We start from the raw sequence: 21,029 nt of genomic DNA, 5'->3' as shown, positions 1-21,029 counted from the left end.
GGGCCATGGGCAGGGGCACGTTCCAGTCCTCCATTCCTGGTGGGACTCAGCGCTGGCAGCTCTGCTGAGACCCCAGCAGAGTGCCCGGGGAGCAAGGGCCCACCACCTCTGAGTTGCTTGGGGCAGGGGCTGAGCCCAAGCATCCAGCTCCTCCCTGCCTTGTGGGGCCGCAGGGCCTGGCCTGAGCGTTGTCGCCCCAAGGAAGCCGAGCTCCCCCCTTGTCCCCAGTAGGCTGGTACCAGCTGTATCCACTCAGGGGTTAGCGTCTTTGGCCAAGGCAGGCAGCACTGCCAGGTGCCGAGATCTCCTGTGCCCGAGAAGTGGGGCATTGGCTCCAGGGTCCTGGCCACCCTGATGCTCTGTGCACCCCCATGCCCAGCCCGCACTCTGACAGCTCCCAGCCCTTCCCTGGCACACTGGGTCATTCGTTTACCTGGTTGCCATCCCAGCTGTTCAAAAACAAGCTATCCCGCCGAGGTGCCAGGCCCATGGCACCCCACTGATTGCCAAGCACATCTGCCTCCTGTCTGGCCTGACAACCCCTTGCCCCCAGCAGGGTGAATTCCCTCCCCACCTGGAGCAGAACCCCTCTGGGGTGAGGGACCGACCCCTCACAGGCCTGAGATTCACCTCAGGCTCCCCACAGAGGGCCCCAAGCCAGGGCAGAGAACAGGGCTCTCAGCAGCGTCTGTGGGCATCGGCCCCAGAGCTCACGCTCATGGGAGGTCCCAAGAGGGGCAGTGACTTATCCAGACTGAGCGGCAAGAATAGAACCCAGGAGTCCTGGCTTCCTGGACTGGGCCATACCTACTAGGCCAGGTTGCCACTTCAGCCCTGTGGGAGGTGTTCTGTCACTGGCCAGCCAGCTGTGGGGGTCTGGGTGGGCAGCAGGGGGCTGAGGGGTGCAGGGCATGTTCAGCAGCACAGCCTCCAGGGGGGTAACTGAGGGAACATGTGTGAGGAGGCTTCCCCACAACCCCAAATTCAACCACTCTCCTATGAGAACCAGCCCGAACCAGCGCCATAGAGGGGGGAGGGTCTCAGCACCGCCATGGGGAGTGGGGGGCACGTGTGGGGCACTGAGGGAGGGGCATGCATGGGGTATTGGAGGGCCCCCCAATACTCAATACAGGCTGTCCTACCTGGAGAGGCCTCTCCCTGCCAGGGCTTCTGACCCCTCACTGCAGCTACCTGGGGGCTGCCCCCCTTCCTGGGCTGGGAGCGGGGCTGGGCAGTGTGGACACAGCATATTCCCAGGGGCATGCGGGGGGGGGCGGGCTGACTCCCACCCTCCCAGACTCCCCTCCCTAGCCTTGGACAGCATGTGACCCCTCAGGATGACCTTTGCTCTTTCTCCGCAGAGTGCCGCAGCGGCCCCCAGCCCCGTGATGGGGAACATGCCCCCGAACGACGGCATGCCAGGAGGACCCATGCCACCTGGTTTCTTTCAGGTACCCTGCCCCACTGCATGGCCGGCTGGGGCCCCACTGGCGTGGTGCACTGTGGGGAGCAAGCGAACGCCCAGGGGACAAGGTGCCCGGGGGTGGGCGGACCCCACAGGGATTTCCCGTGGAGGAAGAGGGCAGCCCTAGTCCTTTCCCTTGGGGTCATGTAACCCCTGGGAGCCAGTGCGCTGCCCTCTGAGACCCAGCCAGCCCTCCACAGCTCTGCCCTGCCAAGGGGGACCCTGTGGGCCTCCTTGCCAGCTCTGCCCTTGCCCTGCTGCGGGGCACTCTGCTGGGTGGCTTCAGTGCACAGCTGGCACCACTGTCCCTGGGCCAGTGCCCTCTGCCGGGAACCTCCAGCAGTGCCAAGGGCTGTCCCAGTGCCCAAAGCAGGTGTCAGTCACCGTCAGAGCCTGCTGCTCCCAAGGGCTGCCTGCACCCATGGGGGCCCTGCTGCGTTGCAGGGAGTTGGGGGGGGAGAGGGGAGAGCCAAAAGTGGCAGCCCCCTTCCCTCTCCCCTACTGCGCTTCAGGAGCAGCCACCGCGCTGCGGGGGGGGCTGCCGCCCCCCATGTCCTAAGCCTGGCCGCTGGGCCTCCACTCGGGATCTGCCTGGTCGCCAGGGGGGTGTGAACTGGCGCTGAGTGGAGAGGGTCTCGCTGCCCTGCAGCCGAGTGGAGGCTGGCCCATGCATCTGGCACTCAGAGCTGTGGGCCCAGCTGCAGCTCCAAGGGGGCCCAGCCCAAAGTGCTGCGTGTGGGGCTGGCACGTGCTATGGGCACTGTCAGGACACATGGTCGGCTGCAGGCTCACCCACCCCCTGGGAATGGAGGCCGGGCAGGTTCTGGCCAGGCTGGTGGAGCTGCCAGAGACAAGGGGGGCAGAGGAGGTGGAGGGGAGGGGAGCTGACGCTGTGGGCACAGAGGAAGGTGCGGCCAGGGGGTGCACAGGGTCCGTCTGTGTGCGAGGAGGATGCCTGGGATGTGTGCAGGAGAGCGTGTGCATGAGGGGGGTGCACAGGGTTGGGAGGTGTGTGCGGGGAGGATGACTGGGGTTGTGTGTGCAGGAGTGCGTGTGCACGGGGTCTGTGTTTGCATGGGGGAACACGTGGGGGTATGTGAACAGGGTCAGGGTATGTGTGCGGGGAGGGTGCTGGGGTGTATGTGCAGGAGTGCATGTGCACAAGGGGGGTGCACAGGGTTGGGTGTGCATGCAGGGAGGGTGCTGGGGTGTGTGTGCAGGAGTGCGTGTGCACGAGAGGGGTGCACAGGGTTGGGTGTGCGTGCGGGGATGGTGCTGGGGTGTGTGTGCAGGAGTGCATGTGCACAAGGGGGGTGCACAGGGTCTGGTGTGCGTGCGCGGAGGGTGCCTGGAGGGTGTGTGCAGGAGTGCGTGTGCATGAGAGGGGTGCACAGGGTCCGGGTGTGCATGTGGGGAGGGTGCTGGGATGTGTGTGCAGGACTGCGCGTGCATGAGGGGGGTTACACAGGGTCCATGCAGGTGCAGCCGGGTGGCGGTGTGTGGGCATTGCTCCGGGCGTCAGCGTTGGCAGCTTCACTGTGCAGCTCCGGCAGCCGAGAGCCAAACTTCTTGCTGCTGGGGGGAGGACAGGAAGGGATGTGTGGGGAGACGCTGCCCCCTTGTGTCGAGCCCGCCACGTGCCTCCTTGGCCGTCCCCTGTCGGCCTGCCAGGGCACTGCTGGTGCTGAACGGAGGCATGGCTGTGCCAAGTCGTTATCTCCTTAGCTGGATAGAAAATGATTTTATTAATTGCATCATTTAGCCCCGCGCGGCGCCCGCGCCTGGATTGCCTGAGCCTGCCCGGCGGGAGCTGGTTCAATATTGCAGCCCTGCCGACGCCATATGTTCCCCATTACGCCGGGAGCCCTGGGAGGCTGAGTGGTAAATAGGGGCCAGCGGCACTGCCGTGCGGGGATGGGCTCGCTGGTTCCGCCGCGTCCTCATGCCTGTCCCGGCCCCGCCGCCCTGAGGAGGAGCCGGAAGCCGGATCCCTCACGCACCTGCCCTGTGCTCAGAGCTGGATTGGGCAGATGGGTCACAGCGCCCGGGGGTGGGAAATGGGCCCCTCTGCCTCTCCGTGGCCACAGACTCACAGCACCGATGCGCTGGCTGTCGGTGACGTGCTGGGGGCCTGGGGTAGGCGGGCGGCAACAGGCTCTAAGGGCCAGGGTAGCGGTGATGGCCGGGAGGGCGAGGGGCTTTTGTGGCTGGAGACACTTCCCCTGCCCCACACGGAGCCACAGTGCAGCCTGTGCCACACGGCCAGTGCAAGAGCCCCCCGGCCTGCTCCAGCTGGGCATTGGCTCCGCTTTGAGTCTGTGCCAGGCCGCATCCAAGGGCAGCCTGCAGCTCCGCCCCTCCCCATGGGGTGGGAGCCGGGCGGGCAGCGTTCTCAGGACCCTGGGGTCACCGCACCTTCCCCCGCAGGGACCGTCTCCTGGGAGCTCAGACGGGCAGCCACGGCCCCAGGAGTCACCTGGTGCTGCCAACATTCAGCTCTGCCAGCTGGAGCCTTTCTCCTGCCCCTCGCACCAGGGGACAAGCGGCCCCCCTTGCCCAGCCTCGCCCGGCGGGTTGAGCCCCCATTTGTGGAGGGGTGCCTGTGGGGGGCGGGGGCTGATGCAGGCTCGCTGGTGAGACGGGGTTTGCTGCCACCTGCAGGTGGACGGGGGGACCGGCATGAGGCCGGCATCAGGCTGACGGGTGCCCGGGGCTTCCCCTCACCTCTGGCCTGCTCGGCCGGCAGCTGGAGACACCCACTCCCAGTGCCCAGGTCCTGGGCTGCCCCCCACATGCCAGGCACCCCACGTGTTGCAGACTCCACCTCCCCCAGCATGTGTCCCCCACCCCGGGCAATGGCCGTGGCTCAGCATGGGAGGGCGGTGGCCCCGTGTCCTGGCCCAGGGCAGCAGCCAGGCAGAGGTGAGCGGGGAGCTCAGGTACATTGTGGGGGTGTCTCTGGTTGGCAGTCCCCAGGGAGAGGGACCCACCAGCAGGGCCTAGGAGCAGACGAGGATCCAAGGGCAATGGGTGAAGGGGGCTCGGCCCAGCCCCTCCCTCCTGTAACCCTCTGTGGTTTGTTTCTCTTGAAGGGACCTCCAGGCTCTCAGCCATCACCACATGCACAGCCTCCGCCCCACAACCCCGCCGCCCCCATGCTGGGGCCCCACAGCCAGGTAAGGCCGTCTGGGGGGAGCTGACCCACCACCCCCTAACAGGTTGGGCCTGGGGAGGAAGCCTGCCAAACCCTGTGTGCGCATCCCCCCCACAAGCCACTCTGCCCCCCCGCTTCCCCCCACATGCCACTCTGCCCCCTGCTTCCCGCACACTCACCCACTCTGCGTGGGGTCACTCACCTGAGTCTCTGTGGGCTCCTGCAGCCTGGAGGACGGGTGGACGTTGCCACAGACCCTTGGAGATTCCTAGGTGTACCCCAGCCCCCCGCGCCACACAGCCACCACGTCCTGATCAGCCGCACACAGCCCAATGCCCGGCAGACTCCGATTTTCAGGCTTCCCCACCCCACCCTGTTCCCGAGCGCAGGCTCAGCACGGCCCGGGACAGGCAGGCAGTGAGCTCCGCTTCCCATGGGCCCTGCCCCGGGCAGCTGCCTGGCCCGGTCCCGTCCTCCCAGTGGGAACTGCGCAGTGGGTCAGAGCAGGCCCCAGAGCATCTGCTTTGCCATGGCACCCTCCGTCCCCCGGCTGGGAGATAGGGGCCTCCAGGGACCCTCAGCTCCCCAGGCCTCCCGGCAGCCCCTTCATACGCTGACGCCTGTCCCAGCCAGGCCTGAGTGCAGGGAGCAAGGCTGGGGCCTGAGAGGGGGATGGGGGGTAGCCGTGCAAAAGAGTGGGGCCATGCAGCCCCCCGGCCCCGTCGAAGCCAGTGCCAGCGTCTGTGTGCCACACGAGGACCCTGGCCCCTCCACGATCCAGCGTCCGTCGCTGTGAGGAAGGGGCTGGGGGCGAGTGATGTGGGGAGACCCTTGCAGCTGAGAGGGACCAATGGGGTAAATTGGGAGCAGCAGGGCACGGGCTTGCCTGGGCACCACTGTGGGGGAGCCCAGCTCTCGCTCAGGGAACGGGAAGCCTCAGCCCTTAGGAGCCATCCACTCCCATGCAGGGAGCAAGGCTGGTGCCAGGAGGCTCTGGGACCCTCCGGCCTCCCTGGGCTCTGCTTCAAGCGGGCTAGGAGAGTCCTGCCCTGGGGGGTGAAGGGACAGTCCCTGGGGGGCAGCTGGGGGGCTGGCTGGTGGGGTGCAAGGGACTCTGTGAGGCCATGGCAGCACGGGCAGCTCCCTGCCCTATCACGGCGGCTCTGCCCAGCGCCCGAGAGGGCCTGTTGCTGGGAGATGCCGCAGGGCAAGGCTGAGAGCGCAGTTGAAATGGCAAACCCCAGGCAGGCGGAAACAGAGGGACCAGCTGCGATGGCAGCGCTGCCGGGCAGGAGGGCAGCAGCCGTAACCCCAGCATCAGGGCAAAACACCTTGTGCCCATTGTGTCAAATGCAGCGATGCCATGAACAGCAGCCCCACAACTAGCCCAGATGGCTCAGGGCAGGAGGCGCAGGCCGGGAAACCTGCCACTAGCCGGCTGGGTGACCTTGGGCAAGTCACTGCCTCAGTTTCCCCATTGCCAAATGGGGACAATGCTAGTGATACGGGGCCCCATGGCAAAGCACTAAGAGCCCCCTCATGGGGGAGGAGCTGAGGAGTACAGTAAGACCCCTACCTCTGCCCTGTCCCCTGCGGGCACCAAGCCGTTCACTTACCCAGGGCCCTGGGATGAGGAATGCTGGGTGCATGCGGCCTGACGGGGCCTGAACGCCTGGGTTCCTGCCTTGCAGCTTCTAACTGGGCCACGCATCACGGCTTGTGGTTAGACCCCTCTGAGCAGCGGGCAAGCTCCCAGCTCAGGCCTCTCTGCCCCACAAGCCCAGGGGGCTCTGTGCTCATGCCCCGCCCTGGCTGGCCTCAGGGTATGTGCGCTCACCTGTCCCCCGCTCTGTCTCTTGCAGCCTTTCATGTCCCCTCGCTACCCCGGTGGCCCCCGGCCCTCGCTCCGCATGCCAAACCAGGTGAGGCCCCCGGGCCCTGAGAACTGGGGACGTCCCAGGGTGGGTTGCCCCAGGGCTAAGCCCCCTGCTCCATGTCTGGGCCAGCTCCCTGGCCACTCTGTGGGTCAGGGAGTGCAGCCCTAGGTATTTGGGGCGGGGGCTTCAGTCAGTGCTCCTTCTCCGGGGGGGGCTGTGCCATTTCCCGTGGGGGTGGGGTGGTCCTTCTCCAGGGGGAGCCTGGTCCATGCCCTTCCCTCCTGATGGCTGCAGCTCCAGGCTCATGGCCCTTCTGTTCCTGCAGCCACCCGTGGGGGTCCCGGGGTCCCAGCCGCTGCTGCCCAACACCATGGACCCCAGCACAAGATCACAGGGTGAGTCATGCCACCCGCGTGGCCCCCCCTCCCCACCACAGGGTCTCCAGTCTGCCCCCCCCCAAGCCAGGTCAGGCCCTGCCAGCCCCCAGTTCTGGGGCACCAGTGGCACACAAGTGATGCAGCCGCCAGGGAGGAGACAAGGGTCCCGGCTGGGAGCAGCCTGTCCCCCAAGGGGGGGAGCCTTCACTGTGAAGGGACAGGAGCTCCAGGAGCAGAGGGGAAGCCTCTCACCCCCATCTCTGTGGGGAAGGATGAGGCCTTGTGCTGGAAGAGCACCTTGGAATTACAACCTCTCAGTGCTGGGGGCTCCATGGTGGGGACCAGAGCCCCATGGGGACGTGGCGGGAGGGGAGCAGGGAGCAGAGCTCTGGGAGTGGTGGGGGGGGTCGGGGAGCTGTACCCCAGGAGTGAGGGGGTTGAGGGAGGGTGGGGAAGCAGAGCTCTGGGAGTGGAGGGGGGTCGGGGAGCCACTCTCTGGAAGTAGGGGGTTGAGGGAGGTCAGGGAAGCAGAGCTCTGGGAGTGGGAGGTTTGGGGGGGTTCAAGGAGCCATGTCCCAGAAGTTGGGGTTCAGGGGAGCTGGTTCTCTGTTGCCTTGTTCACCTTTCCCTCTCCCTTTACACAGGGCATCCGAACATGGGGGGCCCGATGCAGCGGATGAACCCCCCACGAGGCATGGCCGGGATGGCGCCCCAGGTGGGTCTCCCGGGGTGCCTTTTATCTGGCACCCCCGCTTGGGTCCTGGCCTGGTGCAACGCTGTGACTCCGGAGCACTGGGAACCGCATCATCCCTGAGGGGATGGGATGGGGGCAGCATGGGCACAGGTCTGGGAGCCAGGACGCTTGGGTTCTATTGTTGGCTCTGGGAGGGGAGTGGGTTGTGTGGGGGAGGGGCTGGAGCCAGGACGCCTGGGTTCTGTATGGCTGGGCTATTGCAGCCCCTCAGAGGTTGGGCCCGTCTCCCCCCGCCACACGCTCACCTCGCTCCTGCTCCTCTCTTGCAGAACTACAGCAGCGGGATGCGACCCCCGCCCAACTCGCTGGGCGGCCCCGCCATGCCCACCATGACCATGTAAGGCACCTCTCATCCCCCTGTACCCTAGCCACAGCTCCCTGCCCCCCACGACCCACTGGGAGGGGCACAGAGCCAGCCCAGCACCTGCAGGATTGGCCAGGGACTCCTGGGCCACTGAGGGCCATGCCCTACACCCTGTGCTGCAGATGAGGCTCCTGGCCATGGTCTGGGGCCTGCAGCTGCTCTCCTGGCAGTGGCACTGGGCCCAGCATCCAGCACATCCCCCCCAGCAGAGCCAGAGGGATTGGCAGGAGTCCAGGCTGTCCCACTGCCATCAGTCACCCTGGACAGACACACAGATCTGGGGGCAGGTGGGCAGGTTTCGGGGGGAGGGAGGGTGGCTGGCTGGGCAGGGCTCGGGGAGTCCATGGCTGGTGGGGAAACGGAGAGGGAATCCCAGCCCTCCACACCGTCCATGAGGGCAGAGTGGGACCATCCATGTCCCAGCTGCCCCATGCCACCCTGTCCCACCCCCAGCGACCTCAGATCCCAGCACAGGGGCGCCCCCCCGCAGGGCAGAGTGCACGCAGCAGTGGGCAGGTATGAAGGGCCCCTGGGAAGTGCCAACCTCATGCCTGTTTGTATTTCAGGGGCCCAGGAGGGCGAGCGCCGTGGCCAAACCCCAACACCAACTCCGTGAGTCTTGTGCGGGGGGAGGGGGGGCAATGGGGGCCGGGCACAACGCACGGGGGGGCACGTGGCAAGGGACGCTCTCCGGGCACTCGGTGCTGACTCGGCCCCTCTTGTGTCCCCACAGATCGCATACTCCTCGTCATCACCAGGGAGCTACGTGGTGAGTACCGCAGCCGCCCGGGGGGCGGGAGGTGCTCTGCCCTGCAGCACCATGCTGAGCGCCCCCAGCATGCAGGCCCTGCACCTTGGGGGCATATTGCGCTGGCCGGGCGCTGGGTGGGTTGGGGGGATCCTCCCCAGGGCACGGGGCTGGCTCTGTGCCAAGGGCTGAGGCTCTAACAGCTCCTGTGCCTTTTGCTCTTCTCCCGCAGGGCCCTCCCGGAGGTGGCGGCCCCCCAGGAACCCCCATCATGCCCAGCCCAGGAGGTGAGCTGGGGGGGGTGACATTGCCCAGCCTGGAGGGGAAAAGCAGCTGACACATCTATGCCTCTCACTGGGGGGCAGGGGGGGGGCTGCAGGGCCAGCGAACCCCAGTGAGTTCATGCGTGACTGCGCAGTGCCCCCCCCCCGTGCTCTGTGGGGCTGGCAGCACTAACCCCCCTCTGCTCCCCCCAGACTCCACGAACTCCAGCGAGAACATGTACACCATGATGAACCCCATCGGGCCCGCTGGGAACCGGCCGAACGTGAGTGCCCCCACCACACGGAGAGCCCTGGGCAGTCCAGGCCCTGCCCCACCCCACAGCCAAGGGGTGCTGATGTGGAGCCGGCCACAGGCAGAGAGAGCAAGCTCCAGCCAGGGCTGCTCTGCCGGTGCTCCTCAGCCCCGACCCCCCTGCCAGCCCAGCCCAGGCCCTTCCCACAACTCTGCCGGTGCCCCTCAGCCCCAACCCCCTGCCAGCCCAGCCCTGGGCTTCCCCTTCCCTCACCTCTGCCGTGGCCCCGCTCTCCGTCCCTGCTGCCCTTGGGCGTGCGGGGTGTTGTGTGGGAGCAAGTGGGGACAGAGCGGGCTCTGCTGGGCGGTTGGTGGCCATTGGCGTGGCTGGCTGTCCGCACTGCGGCGGGCCGGCTCTGCAGTGCCAGAGGCCTCCGTGCAGCACTGGGAGGGCTCCTGGAAGCCCTCTGGGGTACTGGGGGCAGAGCAATGCTGGGAGCGTCCCTCAGGCCCTGCACCCATTTCCCCTCCACTCCCATCAGCTCGTGCATGGAGCCCCGGCGCCACTATGCCCGGGCAACCATGCCCAGCACTGATGCGCTCCCTTTCCCTTGCAGTTCCCGATGGGGCCTGGCCCCGATGGGCCCATGGGAGGCATGAGCGCCATGGAGCCCCATCATATGAACGGATCCTTAGGTGGGTAGCCCCAACCTCTCGCCCACTGGAACGTGTGCCACCCACACGGGTGGAGGGACATCAGGATGCCCGAGGACCACCCCAGCCTGAATTCTGGGCCTGGCTCTGCCCTGACTGTGACCATGGGCAGGTCCTTTCCTCTCCCTTGGTGCTACCCCTGGTGTGCCAGGGCGGGGCTGTCCCAGGCCAGGAGCCCTGCGGTTCTGGCCCATGTGCTCAGACCTGCTCCAGCCTCCCCTCGGGGACTCAGCCCCTAGCGCTGCCAGCTGAAGGCAGCCTATGGGCCAGTAGCACGCCCGGGAGGCTGCCAGTGGCAGTGCCTCCCCGCACAGCACATTAGCATCACCTCCCCTGCTGATGCAGGGGGAAACTGAGGCAGAGAGGCCAGAAGAGCCTTACCTATGTTGGGGGGCGAGGGCAGGAGCCCTGCCATGGAGTAGGGCTGACACTCTGCAGCATAGCCTGGACTCCCTGGGAGGTGGGTCAGTGTCTACTGGATGGAGGGGCACAGCCCCTTTACCTGGTATGGGGCAGTGCTAACAGGACCTGCTTGTCCTTCCAGGCTCTGGCGACATGGATGGGCTGCCAAAGGTGAGAGCACAGCATGCCCATTCTACCCGCTCCCTAGGTGGGGTTGTTCCCCTGGGCTGAACCCCTCCCTGGGGCACCCCCTGCCCCCTCCCAGGGTGGGCAGCCTGTGCCTCTCCCTTTCAAAGGGCCAGGGTATTGCCAGCTGTTAGGGGTGCAGCCCTGCCTTCTTCTCTGGGCACAGTGGGGGTGACCGCACACAGGCCCCCCCCAGCCCCAAGGGCAGCAAGCTGCCAGGCCCCCGCCCCAGGGCCCCCTGGGAAGGCGGGTCCTGGCCGGGGCTGGGCTACAGCAATGCCAGGTCCCCTTCCCAGGAGGTGGGTGCCAGCAGCGCTGCTGGGAGCTGGCTGCCTTTTGCCCCTGTGGCCGGGGGGCAGCAGGCCCCCCTCTAACCCGGGCTTTCCTGTGCCCCTGCAGAGCTCACCGAGTAACATGGCAGGGCTGAGCAACCCACCCGGGACTCCACGGGACGACGGCGAGATGGGCGGCACCTTCTTAAACCCCTTCCAAAGCGACAGTGTAAGGGACTGGGCAGGCCCGCCGGGCAGGCGGAGAGGGCGGGGCGGGCGGGGCTCCCGGGGCGGGCGGGGCAGCTGCAAGGCATCGGCCACCCCCTGGAAGAACAAGCCTAGCACAGTCGGACCTGTGGCGGGGGCCCTGCGCTGGAGGAGCCTTCCCGAGGTGTGAGCTGCCCCGCCACAGAGGAAAGGGGTCAGCTGAGCCCCCAGCTCTGAGGCCAGCAGGCTCCCTCTGCCCTGCCCCCCACAGTGCGTCGGGCTGGCCCCGGCGGCCTCCCCCCGCCTGCTAACGCTCTGGTGTCTCCCGTCTCTCTAGTACTCGCCCAGCATGACAATGAGCGTGTGATCGGCTCGGACGTCCCGGCGCAGAGAGCCAGACGCCCCTGCGGTTCTAAACTATTTAAAACACACCCGCAGGAACTGGCCGCCTGCTCTCCTGCCAGCACCCCCCATTTCCCCCTCCACCTGGGGCACAGGCCCACCCTGCCTCCACTGGCACACAGCCCCTCCCCCCCCCGGCACTGCCCTCCCACTGCACCAGGCAGAGGAGCGAGCTGCCAGAACTGGGGCCCTGTTGGACTGGTGCTGTGGGGTACACTGTGGGTGGGTGGGGGGGCTGCTTGTGCCAGGCAAGATGCTGTTCCCGGGCACGTTGGGGGGGGCGCGCTGGGCTGGGAGGTTGGAACCTGCTGACTGTATGGGGGGGAATGGTGGGGGGGAAGAAGGGGGCAGGACAGAGCTGTGGCTGCACCAGCCCAGAGCAGTGCTGGGGGCTTCCCAGCATGGTTGGGCTGGCGGGGGGTGGGGGCACACAGGGGTCCAGCCACAGGCAGCCTCCTTCCCAGCCGGGCAGCAGAAATGGGGCAGAGTGAGGCTGGGGACGAGTCCCCACCAGGGGTGCCAGGGGCCAAGCCCAGCTGGGTTTGCTGTGACACCCCCCCCCCCGGCACCAGGACCATGCTGCTTGCTGTGCCCCTTGGGGGTTACCAGCCACAGCTGGCAGCCCAGCCCCCAGCTCTGCCCAGCCCCACACAGCAGGGTGGGGGGAGGGGGGGTATTTATTTAAGGGTTCGTTTTGCTGTACAGGGTTTAATTTATCATGGGCTTCCCCCTCACCCCCACCTCCTCAGCTTCCAGGGATCCCTACCCCCACCCCCTCCAGGGGGCTCAGCTGCACCAGAGCCCGCTATGGAGCCATGGGGCAGACCCTAGAGGTCAAAGCAGCTGGGGGGGGTGAGGGGGCAGGGTGCCTTGAGCACCCCACCCAGCAATCTACCCCCCCCCCCCCCGGGCCATCAGCAGGAGTTCTGGGCTACCCCCTCAGTGGAGTTACGCCAATTTGTCATCTGCTCATTGGCAAATACCCTAGGGCAGGGGTGCTCTGCCACTCGACCCCTCCCTTTCTGCCCCTGCTGCCCTAATGGCCATGCCCGCAGCCCCTGCAAACCACAGCACCTCAGCCTAAACCCCACCCCCCACCTACAGAGTCCTCCCTCTACCCCCCCCCCCCCAGCTGCCAGCTAAGCAAAGCTGCCTCAGCCCCCTCGTACTGCCCAGTTACCCACCCCTCCTTTCCTGTGGGCACCCCCAGGGCAGGGGGAATCACCCTCCCCCCCATGGGGTGATAGCTCTCAGCTCGCCCAGGAGTCCAGCTGCACCCCTGGCCCTTCCACAGCTGGAAACCCCCTATGGAGCCTCTAGGGAATGGGGGCCCCCCAGCCCAGCAGTTTGCTCAGGCACTGTGATTTCCCCACCACTACCCCCCCCCAGGCCCCAACTGACAGACTGGGCTCGGCCCTTGCCCTGCAGCAAAGGGAGGCAAGTGTACATAGGCCCCCACAGCAGCCCCCTTTGCCCCGGGCACCTGGGCCAGCCGCCATCAGGACCACTTTTAAACTTTCATATGAAGGATTTTTCCCCTTTTATAAACATGAAGGACCTCAGCAGCCCGGCGGTGTTTCCTCCCGCTCTCAGCCCAAAGCCGCTTTGTACAGCCCCACTCCCGCCCCCACCCCAGCCCAGGCAAGGGGGCCTTAGGTGGGTTTTCTGTTGCTGTTGGGGGTGAACCTCCGCCTGCCTCACTGGTGTGCTGTGCCCGCCGCCGGCTGGGAGGGGACGCAGCCAGCTGGCATATTGCGGCCGCCGGGCAGCGCCTCCCCTGCTAGGTTAGCGCGTTGTGTAGGGATTTCGTCTGTTCTTTCTACTCTGAAGGCTTTAGACTGAAAGTTGCTTATCAAAAAAAAAAAAAAAAACAAAAAAAAAAAACAAAACAAAAAAAAAACAAAAAACACACCCAAAAAACCTGCATCAATAAATGTAATTTGATTTTTTTTCATTGCTCCGCCTCCTTTGTCTCCCCCTTTGCCTGCCCAGGACCCCTTCCACAGCACCCCCCTCCCAAGGGAACGATGCACCAGAGCAACAAGCACCACTGTGCGTTCAGACTGGCACCCCGACAAGCACTCTCCTGCCGGAGCCACGAATCCTGCTGCCCTTTGCCTGCCCAGCACTCACTGAGCCAGGACCCCCCTTTCACTGGGCCCCCACACCAGGAATGGTGCTAGGGGCAGAGACTTGGGACAGCTGGGAGAACCAAGGCAAAGACCCACACCAGCTGAAGCTGGGTAAAGCCCCAGGGCACACATTCCAGGGCAGGGCTTGTGGGGCACACCCCAGGGGGACCCCTTTCACAGGGACACCACTAGCTCCAGGCACAACCTTCCCAGGGAGGGCCACAGGGCACCAGGCGGTGCAGAACATGGGGGGCACGCAGAGGGACCAGCAGAGACATAGTGACTTGCATGCTCCCACTTTATTCTAGAAAGACATTCACAGCTTCCAGTTACCGTCAGTGGGGCCTGGGTGGTTGGGGGGCGGGGGGGCTTCTCATGTGCCCCCAAATTAATTCAAACTAAGAATCCCCCTACAAAATACAGCCCTCCTGATGGGCCATGGGGGAAGGACTGCTCCTGTCCCCCTTCAGGCCGACCACGGCCCCTCTCCAGCTGTGGCAGTTCTGCCCCCATGTCTCAGCCCATACGCCCCTGGGAGCCGTTGTGGCCATGGGGCAGGGCCCTAGTTGTCAACGTGCAGCTGGGCCTGTGAGGTGCTGTGCCCGTTACTGGCTGGGCCCAGATAGCCATTCACTTGGGCAGCTGCCCGCTTGTGGGAGACGGGGCACTCAGCCAGACACGCTCGCTTCAGACTCTGACACGGCCGCTGCATCTTGTGCTCCAGCAGCATGTGGTTCTGGGGGGGCAGCCCCACACAGGCCCTGGATGAGAGAGAGCAGCATGTCAGGGAGGAGGGCGGCAGAAGCCTTCACGGACAGACAGACAGCCCATGGGCTGGGCACCACCAGGTCTCTGAGGGGATCTCAGCACCAGGTCCCACGGGGGCTAATGCAACTTGCCCTATCCCCACCAGGCTCAGCCGAGGGCCCGGGCTGCTCCTGGAGGGCCCTGGTCACTTGGGTTGGCCAAGGGAGCTGGCACTGGAAGTGTGGGGGAGAGAGTGGGCACCCCAGGCATGGAGGAGTGTGGGGCACCAGCCCTGGGGGAGCGGCGGTCAGCGCTGAGCTGGAGGAGGGGACGGGGGCAGAGGGCTGGAGGGGCAGAGCCAGGGGTACCTCAGGATGTTCTCAAGGCAGCTCCTCTGCCGGAAGAGGGCGTTGACGACGGGGGAGCCCTTGGGCACCAGGGGCGCCTTACACAGGAAGCCCAGGATGGACAGGACACTGTGGAAACCCTGGAAGTCTGGGTCGCTCTCTGTGCGGAAGCTGATGCGTTGGCAGAGCTCGGTCAGGATGGCCAGGTCCAGGATGATGGGGCTGGCCAGCAGGGAGTCCTGGGGGTGGGGCAGAGTCAGTAGGGGGGCCAGGGCCCAGCTCCCCCGCCCCAAGGGAGATGCCACCCAGGGCCAGATGGGCCAGTGCTCCCCCCAGCCACTGCTTCTCCCTGTGGCACCATCAGGGCAGGGAGGGGAGAGCCACAGCAGCCCAAAGCGGGGGGGGGAATTGACCCTGTGCCCAGAGATAGGAGTTCCCTACCCTACCTCGCAGGTGTTGTGTATGACGATGGTGTTGGTGCCGCCCATCATGATCTCCGATGTGTACTCATCCAGCGCCCGCTTGCTGTCGCCCACATAGGGCACATACTTAATCACCACCTACAAACCAAGAGCCACCTCAGTGCGGGCCCCAGAGCCACTGCTGGGCGGGGGGTTTAGGGCAGCTTCTGCCCCCCACAGCAGAGCCAAGTACAACTCTGGGGGGGCTCCCTCACTCCCCCAGATACTGCCCCTCCCCCAGCACTCACACAGTGATCGGGCTTCTCCTGGGGCCCGTAGAGCAGGGGGTTCGACTGCACCATATCGTCCACCACATTGCTCTTGGAGGCCTCCTTGGAGCGGAACTGCTGCGGGGCCGACAGGTTCTTCCCATCGTTGTTACCCAGGTGGTTGTAGCTGACGATGGACACGGTCTGGGGCAGAGAGTTGGGGGGGAGGGGATGGGTCACAGCAGCCTGAGCCCCCCCACACACATACAGACCACAGCCGCAGCTGGGGGAGCCTTGGTCTCCCTGCACGCCTCCAAACCCAGTTGCCAGGGCGGCCTAGCTCCGCTCTGCCCCCCCACCCCACCCCACCCGCCATGGGACAGGTTTGTCTGGATTCCGTGGGGAGGGGCCAAGCTGAACCACCTCCGGCCCCACTCCCGGGATGCTCCAACCCCACTCAGCCTCCAGAGCCCTTGGGGGTTATGCAAGTGTCATCATTCAGATGTGCCTCAGTCCCTACCCACAGCCCACCCCTCCCCAACACACCTTAATCCCAACCTGCAGCCCCTCCACTCTTGCGGTGCCAGGCCTCTGGCCCCCAGGGAGCTGGGCTGCACCCAGCTGCAGGAGGGGTTACAATTCCTCCCACCCCACTCAAGGGCCCTGCTCAGGCCAGATTCCCTCTCCCTGGTGACTGTGCCAGGACTTGGCCCTGCGCTCTAGGTGGGGAAACCCGCCCAGACCCCTCCAGCAGCCGCTGACCTGGCCCAGCAGCATCACCAGCCCGGCATTCCCCGCAGCGGGCACCCCCAGCACCCCCTCACCTTGAGGCCAGCGCTGACCAGGAAATCCACAAGCACCGACTTGAGCTTGGTCTGGCCAGACTTGAAGTCGTCTCCGCAGATGAAGACGTGGCGCTGCAGGGCAAGCTCCACGGCGCCTGGCACGAAAGTGTTCTGGGGGGAGCCGTTGATGTAGGCACAGCCCTCCAGGATGCTGGCCACGGCAAAGAGCGTGGAGGGAGACACCTCAAGGCCGCGCTGCGTAGAAGGGGAGAGCTCAGTGCAGCCCCAAGGGTGGATGGAGCCCCTGGGAAACCCTGCCCCAGCACATGGGCAGGGCCCCCCCACCTCCCCCCAGCCTGTGGGAGTACCAGGCCCTCAGAGAGAATATATCACAGGGCACCACTGCCAGCTCTGCCCCCCTCCCCAGGACACCAGACAACCCAGCCCCACCATGCAACGGGGCTGCTGCTTCCAAACCCAGCTCCTCCAGTCCCCTTCCCCCCAGCTCTAGCACTGTCCTTCAATGGGTCCCCCCACCCCCGGCAGGAGCCAGAACCAGCCCCCCAAGCTGGCTGCGTCCAGAGCACCAGAGACAAGACCAACAGCCACTAGCCCAGCCAATGCAGCGTGCCCATCCCCCAGAAGGTGGGGGGGGGCGCACGCCCCCCACAGGCTCTCACCTCGATGGCTTGCAGCAGGTTTGCAGCTGTGTCATTGACCCCCGGCAGCACATCGCAGAAGCGCTCAGTGTTGGCCGTCCACAGGACCACGACCTTGTCCACTCCGCTGGTGACCTTGAACTCCTGGATGTCCGTGCGGATCTGCATCACCTGCACGAGGAGGCTCCTCAGCGCCTGGCAGCACATGCCAGGGACAGGGGACCCGCGGGGAAGCTGCCTGGCCCCCCAAACCACTGCAATTTGAGGTTGACCATCCTGCCCAGCGTGGGTCAACTCCGGTGAGCAGCAGGGATGGTACTTGGAGTTAGGTGCCAGGACTGTGCCCCCAGCACCCCCCTGCAGAGCACAGGGCCCAGCCTCCCCACCGCTGGCGTGCGGCCCAGGGCTGCCCTTGGGAGCAGCAATGTCCTGGGTCATGCAAGCAGAGGCCGCTCCAAAATCCCAGCCCAGCTCCCCCAGCCCGGGCTGCAGGGTCAGAGCCAGCGCAGGAGCCCCAGGGAGCCTGCTGCATTGGGGCCACCCGCTCCCCCACTGCGGCCATAGGGTCCTGGGGCTTACCCCTGCAGCAAGGGGAACGTAGTGGACGGGGATCCCCACACACACCTGCTCAGCCTTTGTCCCACGGAGGACATTGTCGGCTCGGTCCTCCTGATTGGCTGCAATGAACCCCGGGATGTAGATGGAGGGGCGGGGCTTCATCTTCACCATGTGGGGCCAGAGCTGCTCCTGCAGCTGCCAGTCGAGGACCTTGGCCCGTCTCATGGCCTCAGCCAAGTTCAGGGAGGAGATGTCCCAGCCTGAGATGCAGGAGGAGACGCCAGTCAGAGCTCTGGGCCCCTGCCCACACAGCCCCCTCCCCCCAGACCCCCATACACACAGCCCCCCCGGACCATCCCACCCCCCCAGCGCCCCCCCGGGCCACCTTCATGCTCATACAGCCTCCCCTTCTGCCATCACAGCCCCCACTCAGGTCAGCCCCTGCCCACAGAGCCCCCGCCCCCTTGGACCATCCCACCCCCCACCCACACAGCCCCCACTAACAGCCCCCAGGCCATTCACACTCACCATCAAAGATGATGTCATTAGGGTGCACCATGGGCAGCAGGTCCCGGAAGGGCACATAGACGTCGCCCGTGGGGCTGGTTCCCAGGCAGACAGTGGATGCTTGCAGCAAGGAGCCGTAGTAGTTGGCGTGCTGGGAAGAGGGAGAGCACCAAGGTGACACTGAGCCCCAGGGGCCCCCAGGTGGGGGAGCTCCCCCACCCCCGGGACCTTCCAGGAGGGCACAGAACATGGAAGCAGGGGTAGGGGAGTCCCCAAGGTCTGAGTGCACAGCTCCCGGCACGACCCGTGCAGCTCGGCTCCCAGCCGGACCACGCCGCATGGCTTGGGGTCAGCCCCCCCTCCCCATGCAGGGTCTGAGCACCACGTTCCCATCACCGCAGGCCCCACAAGCACTTCCTAGGCCATGTTCAGGACAGACACGGCCCCCCCAGCACAGCCCAACTCCGCACCCCACAGGCTGGGAGAATCTCAGGGGCCAGCCTGGAGTTCTGGGGCCTCACAACCAGGAGCAGGGCTTTGGTTCATCCACCCACTCGCCTGGGCCCAGGCTCCTTTTCGTGGGCAATCGGCTGGGGCTGCATCTGGGTGTTTGAGATGAGCCAGCTGGTCACAGGCCCTGCAGCCTGCAGGGGCTGGATAGAGAGCACCTGCACCCTGGCAAGTGCTGCCAGACGCCCGGGGGGATGGGGGGGCAGCAAGACTCACTCACCTTCCGTCCGGTCTTGGTCATCCAGGAGAGGCCCAACCTGTTGGCCAGCACGGCCGCTGTCACCGTGGTGCCATTGTTACCGCCCCATCCCACCAGCATCACCCCCAGGCGGGGGACCTGCCTCTCCGTGCGGAAGGTGAACTCGGTCAAGTGCGGCTTCACCTGGGAGCCCCAGAGACAGGAAGTGAGAACCGGGGCGCAACCTTCGCACACAGCACCAGGAGAGGAGGGGGGCGGGGGAACGGGACAAGACGCAGGTGGGGCACCCCATGGCCATGACAGAACCAGACACAGCAGGGCTCTGCAGGGGACGGGGAAGCAGCACCTAACCAATGCACCAGGGCAGCTTGCCCAGCCCACCCCAAGGCTGGACCCCTCTGCAGTGGGGCAGCTGCTCCCACCAGCTCCTCAGAGCCCAGGAAAACTAGGGCACTTAGAGCCCCGGCCTCACGGCCCAGACACCCCCAGGCTGCTGCGGGCACAGTGGGGAAGCAGCTCTGCAAACAGACCGAGTGCAGCAGGGCTACAGGCAGGACATGTCCCCAAGTGCCCCCTTGGCTCCATCGCTCCCCTGGCCTGGGCGAAGGAACCCACCTCATGGCTGCAGATGCCATGTTGCGGCTCACGTTCAGCCGGAGTCCAGCCCAGGGCAAGCTGGGCTCTGGGCCACTCCCACCATTGGGGCAGGTGCATCAAGAAAAACAAATGCAGTTCCCCTTCCAGTGGGCACAGGGCCACAGTCCTATGCTGGACCCGCCCACAGCAGGTACCTTGGTGACGCCATCCTCCCTGCTCACGTGCACGGTGCTGTATGTGTACTTGGCCTCGATGTAGTCCTTGCTGTAGGTCACATCGGGGCTCTCAACGAGGAAAGTCTCTGCCATGGTTCCTGGAGCTGTGACGTGGAGGAAGGAGACTATTACAGACCCACCAGGCCTCGTGCCCAGGCCCCGGCAGGAACAAGGCTGCAAATCATTCACCACCCGCTGCCCCTGCGACCAGGATACTCCCAGCTGTCCCCTGGGCCAGCATCCCCACACCCCCACCCCAGACTGGCTCTTCCTCTCCCAGAGCCCTTTGCTGAGGCGGGGCATAATCCCCACTGTACAGACAGGGAAACTGAGGCAAATAGCAGTGAAGAGGCCTGCCCCCCTACCACCACCCAGGTGGTCAGAGAGAGAACCGAGGCATCCTAGCTTCCAGCGTGCCATGCTGCAGCCCCATCGCACCGGCAAGAGGAGTCGCCAGTGCCCAGATGCTCCACAAAGAGGTGCCCAGAAGTGGCTGGGTTTCTGTGAGGCTGCGGGATGTGGGGCGGGGCAGCTCAGGCCAGGCCAGGCTCATTCAGCCCGGGGACATGCCAGACAGCAACAAAACAGGCCAAGAAGTTTGGCTTATTCCAACAGGCGCTTTGGGCTCACGAGGGCAGGGAGGCATCGGGCTGTTTTGCCGGTGCCCAGTGGAGCGAGGGGGCAGGGGCAGGGGGCATGGGCAGCTCCGCCAGCACCCAGCCCAGGCCCCCAGCGGAGCAACACAAGCCAAAATAACCCAGGGACAGGAGCGCAGCTCCACCACGCCCCCCCTCCAGCCCAGCCTACCAAGACCCCTGTCTCCACGCACCGCCCCCCCAGCAGGGCAGTTAGTGCCATTACCTACAGCACACCATAGGCAGGGCAGGCCGGGAGGCTTGGGGGCCTGGCTTGGGGGGGGGGCAGTTCTTAAGGGAGCCCCTTCCCTGCTCTTCAAGGCCTCCCCCAGCTGCTCTGACAAGGGCCGGCGTGGGTACGACGCCCCGAGATCTCCGCTGCCCCGCGGTCGCGGACTCACCACTGGACCGCAGCGGTCTCGCCTCGTGCCTCAGTTTCCCCCATTTGAATCACGGGAAGCACGATCGGGCCGCGATGCTAATCTGTGCCCACGGAGAGAGCTCGGTTATGGGGCTCTACCGCCGGTCCCTGCCCCCACAGTCAGCCCTGCCATGGGGCAGCAGCTCAATGGGGCGGGTCCGGAGAGGGAGACTCCGCCCCACATCGAACAGGGGCCCCGCCCGCGCAGACCCCAGCTCCCCGGTGCCCCCCAACCCGCGGGGCTGAGCGCCCCCAGCGCACGCTCGGGGTCGGGGGAGGTCCCGGCTCCCCGGGAGCGCCAGGGGCTGGCGAGGGGGCGCAGCCCGCGGGAAATTCACGCCCCCCCGGAACCGCCATGGAAGCCGAAGCCGGACCTGCCCCGGGCTAGGGGCTTCCCCCGTCCCGAGCGCTCCCGGCCGCGGGTACCGGGGCCCGCCGGCAGCCCCGGCTCACCTGGCTCGGCTCGGCTCGGCTCTGCTGCGAACCCCTGGGGCACGCGGCGGCTTAATCGGCTCCCAGGGCCCGCCCCCCTCCCGGCGGCTCCGCCCCGCCGTAAATTTCCATCAGCTGCGGATTCCCCCACTCGCCTGGGCCGGACACGTGCCCGCC

The 21,029-nt window shown here is 66.1% G+C and overlaps 2 protein-coding genes across 3 annotated transcripts in view; one reads left to right on the top strand and one right to left on the bottom strand.

Moving 5' to 3' along the window:
* SSBP4 (single stranded DNA binding protein 4) overlaps window positions 1-13,387 on the top strand; it is a 49,727-nt gene extending 36,340 nt beyond the window's left edge. Inside the window, exons 5-18 of the mRNA XM_038384100.2 lie at window positions 1,362-1,451; window positions 4,558-4,641; window positions 6,482-6,541; window positions 6,822-6,891; window positions 7,518-7,588; window positions 7,897-7,964; window positions 8,558-8,603; window positions 8,725-8,760; window positions 8,972-9,026; window positions 9,216-9,286; window positions 9,873-9,951; window positions 10,514-10,542; window positions 10,957-11,058; window positions 11,374-13,387. Of these exons, the coding sequence (XP_038240028.1) occupies window positions 1,362-1,451; window positions 4,558-4,641; window positions 6,482-6,541; window positions 6,822-6,891; window positions 7,518-7,588; window positions 7,897-7,964; window positions 8,558-8,603; window positions 8,725-8,760; window positions 8,972-9,026; window positions 9,216-9,286; window positions 9,873-9,951; window positions 10,514-10,542; window positions 10,957-11,058; window positions 11,374-11,403 (891 nt within the window). The 3' untranslated portion in view covers window positions 11,404-13,387. The remainder of the gene's footprint in view (window positions 1-1,361; window positions 1,452-4,557; window positions 4,642-6,481; window positions 6,542-6,821; window positions 6,892-7,517; window positions 7,589-7,896; window positions 7,965-8,557; window positions 8,604-8,724; window positions 8,761-8,971; window positions 9,027-9,215; window positions 9,287-9,872; window positions 9,952-10,513; window positions 10,543-10,956; window positions 11,059-11,373) is intronic.
* A 463-nt stretch (window positions 13,388-13,850) lies between these two features.
* ISYNA1 (inositol-3-phosphate synthase 1) lies at window positions 13,851-21,029 on the bottom strand. Of its 2 annotated transcripts, XM_038384092.2 has the most exons (12): window positions 20,874-20,964; window positions 20,401-20,482; window positions 19,344-19,468; window positions 18,574-18,735; window positions 17,865-17,994; window positions 17,403-17,596; window positions 16,800-16,949; window positions 16,159-16,374; window positions 15,374-15,538; window positions 15,111-15,224; window positions 14,686-14,903; window positions 13,851-14,331 (listed from the first exon to the last, which is right to left on the bottom strand). In XM_038384092.2, exons 3-12 carry the CDS (start codon window positions 19,455-19,457, stop codon window positions 14,133-14,135), a joined length of 1,662 nt encoding a protein of 553 aa, XP_038240020.1. In that variant the 5' UTR covers window positions 19,458-19,468; window positions 20,401-20,482; window positions 20,874-20,964; the 3' UTR covers window positions 13,851-14,132. The 2 variants fall into 2 exon arrangements, with proteins under 2 accessions (XP_038240020.1, XP_038240022.1); XM_038384094.2 differs by lacking the exon at window positions 20,401-20,482 and having other exon boundaries at window positions 20,874-21,029.

The sequence above is a fragment of the Dermochelys coriacea genome, chromosome 25, assembly GCF_009764565.3.
Source record: "Dermochelys coriacea isolate rDerCor1 chromosome 25, rDerCor1.pri.v4, whole genome shotgun sequence".
Lineage (NCBI taxonomy): Eukaryota > Metazoa > Chordata > Testudines > Dermochelyidae > Dermochelys > Dermochelys coriacea.
The sequence above is the reverse complement of the archived record's forward strand: the minus strand, read 5'-3'. Positions and strand labels throughout refer to the sequence as shown.

What these genes read in the sequence shown, in the direction of transcription:
- ISYNA1 (XM_038384094.2), bottom strand. Translation starts at nt 19,457, where the DNA reads ATGGCAGAGACTTTCCTCGTTGAGAGCCCCGATGTGACCTACAGCAAG. An exon ending in TAATGACATCATCTTTGATG is followed by an intron (nt 17,597 to 17,864) that starts GTGAGTGTGAAT and finishes CCTGCATCTCAG; the next exon opens with GCTGGGACATCTCCTCCCTG. An exon ending in TGGTCAGCGCTGGCCTCAAG is followed by an intron (nt 15,539 to 16,158) that starts GTGAGGGGGTGC and finishes TCTCTGCCCCAG; the next exon opens with ACCGTGTCCATCGTCAGCTA.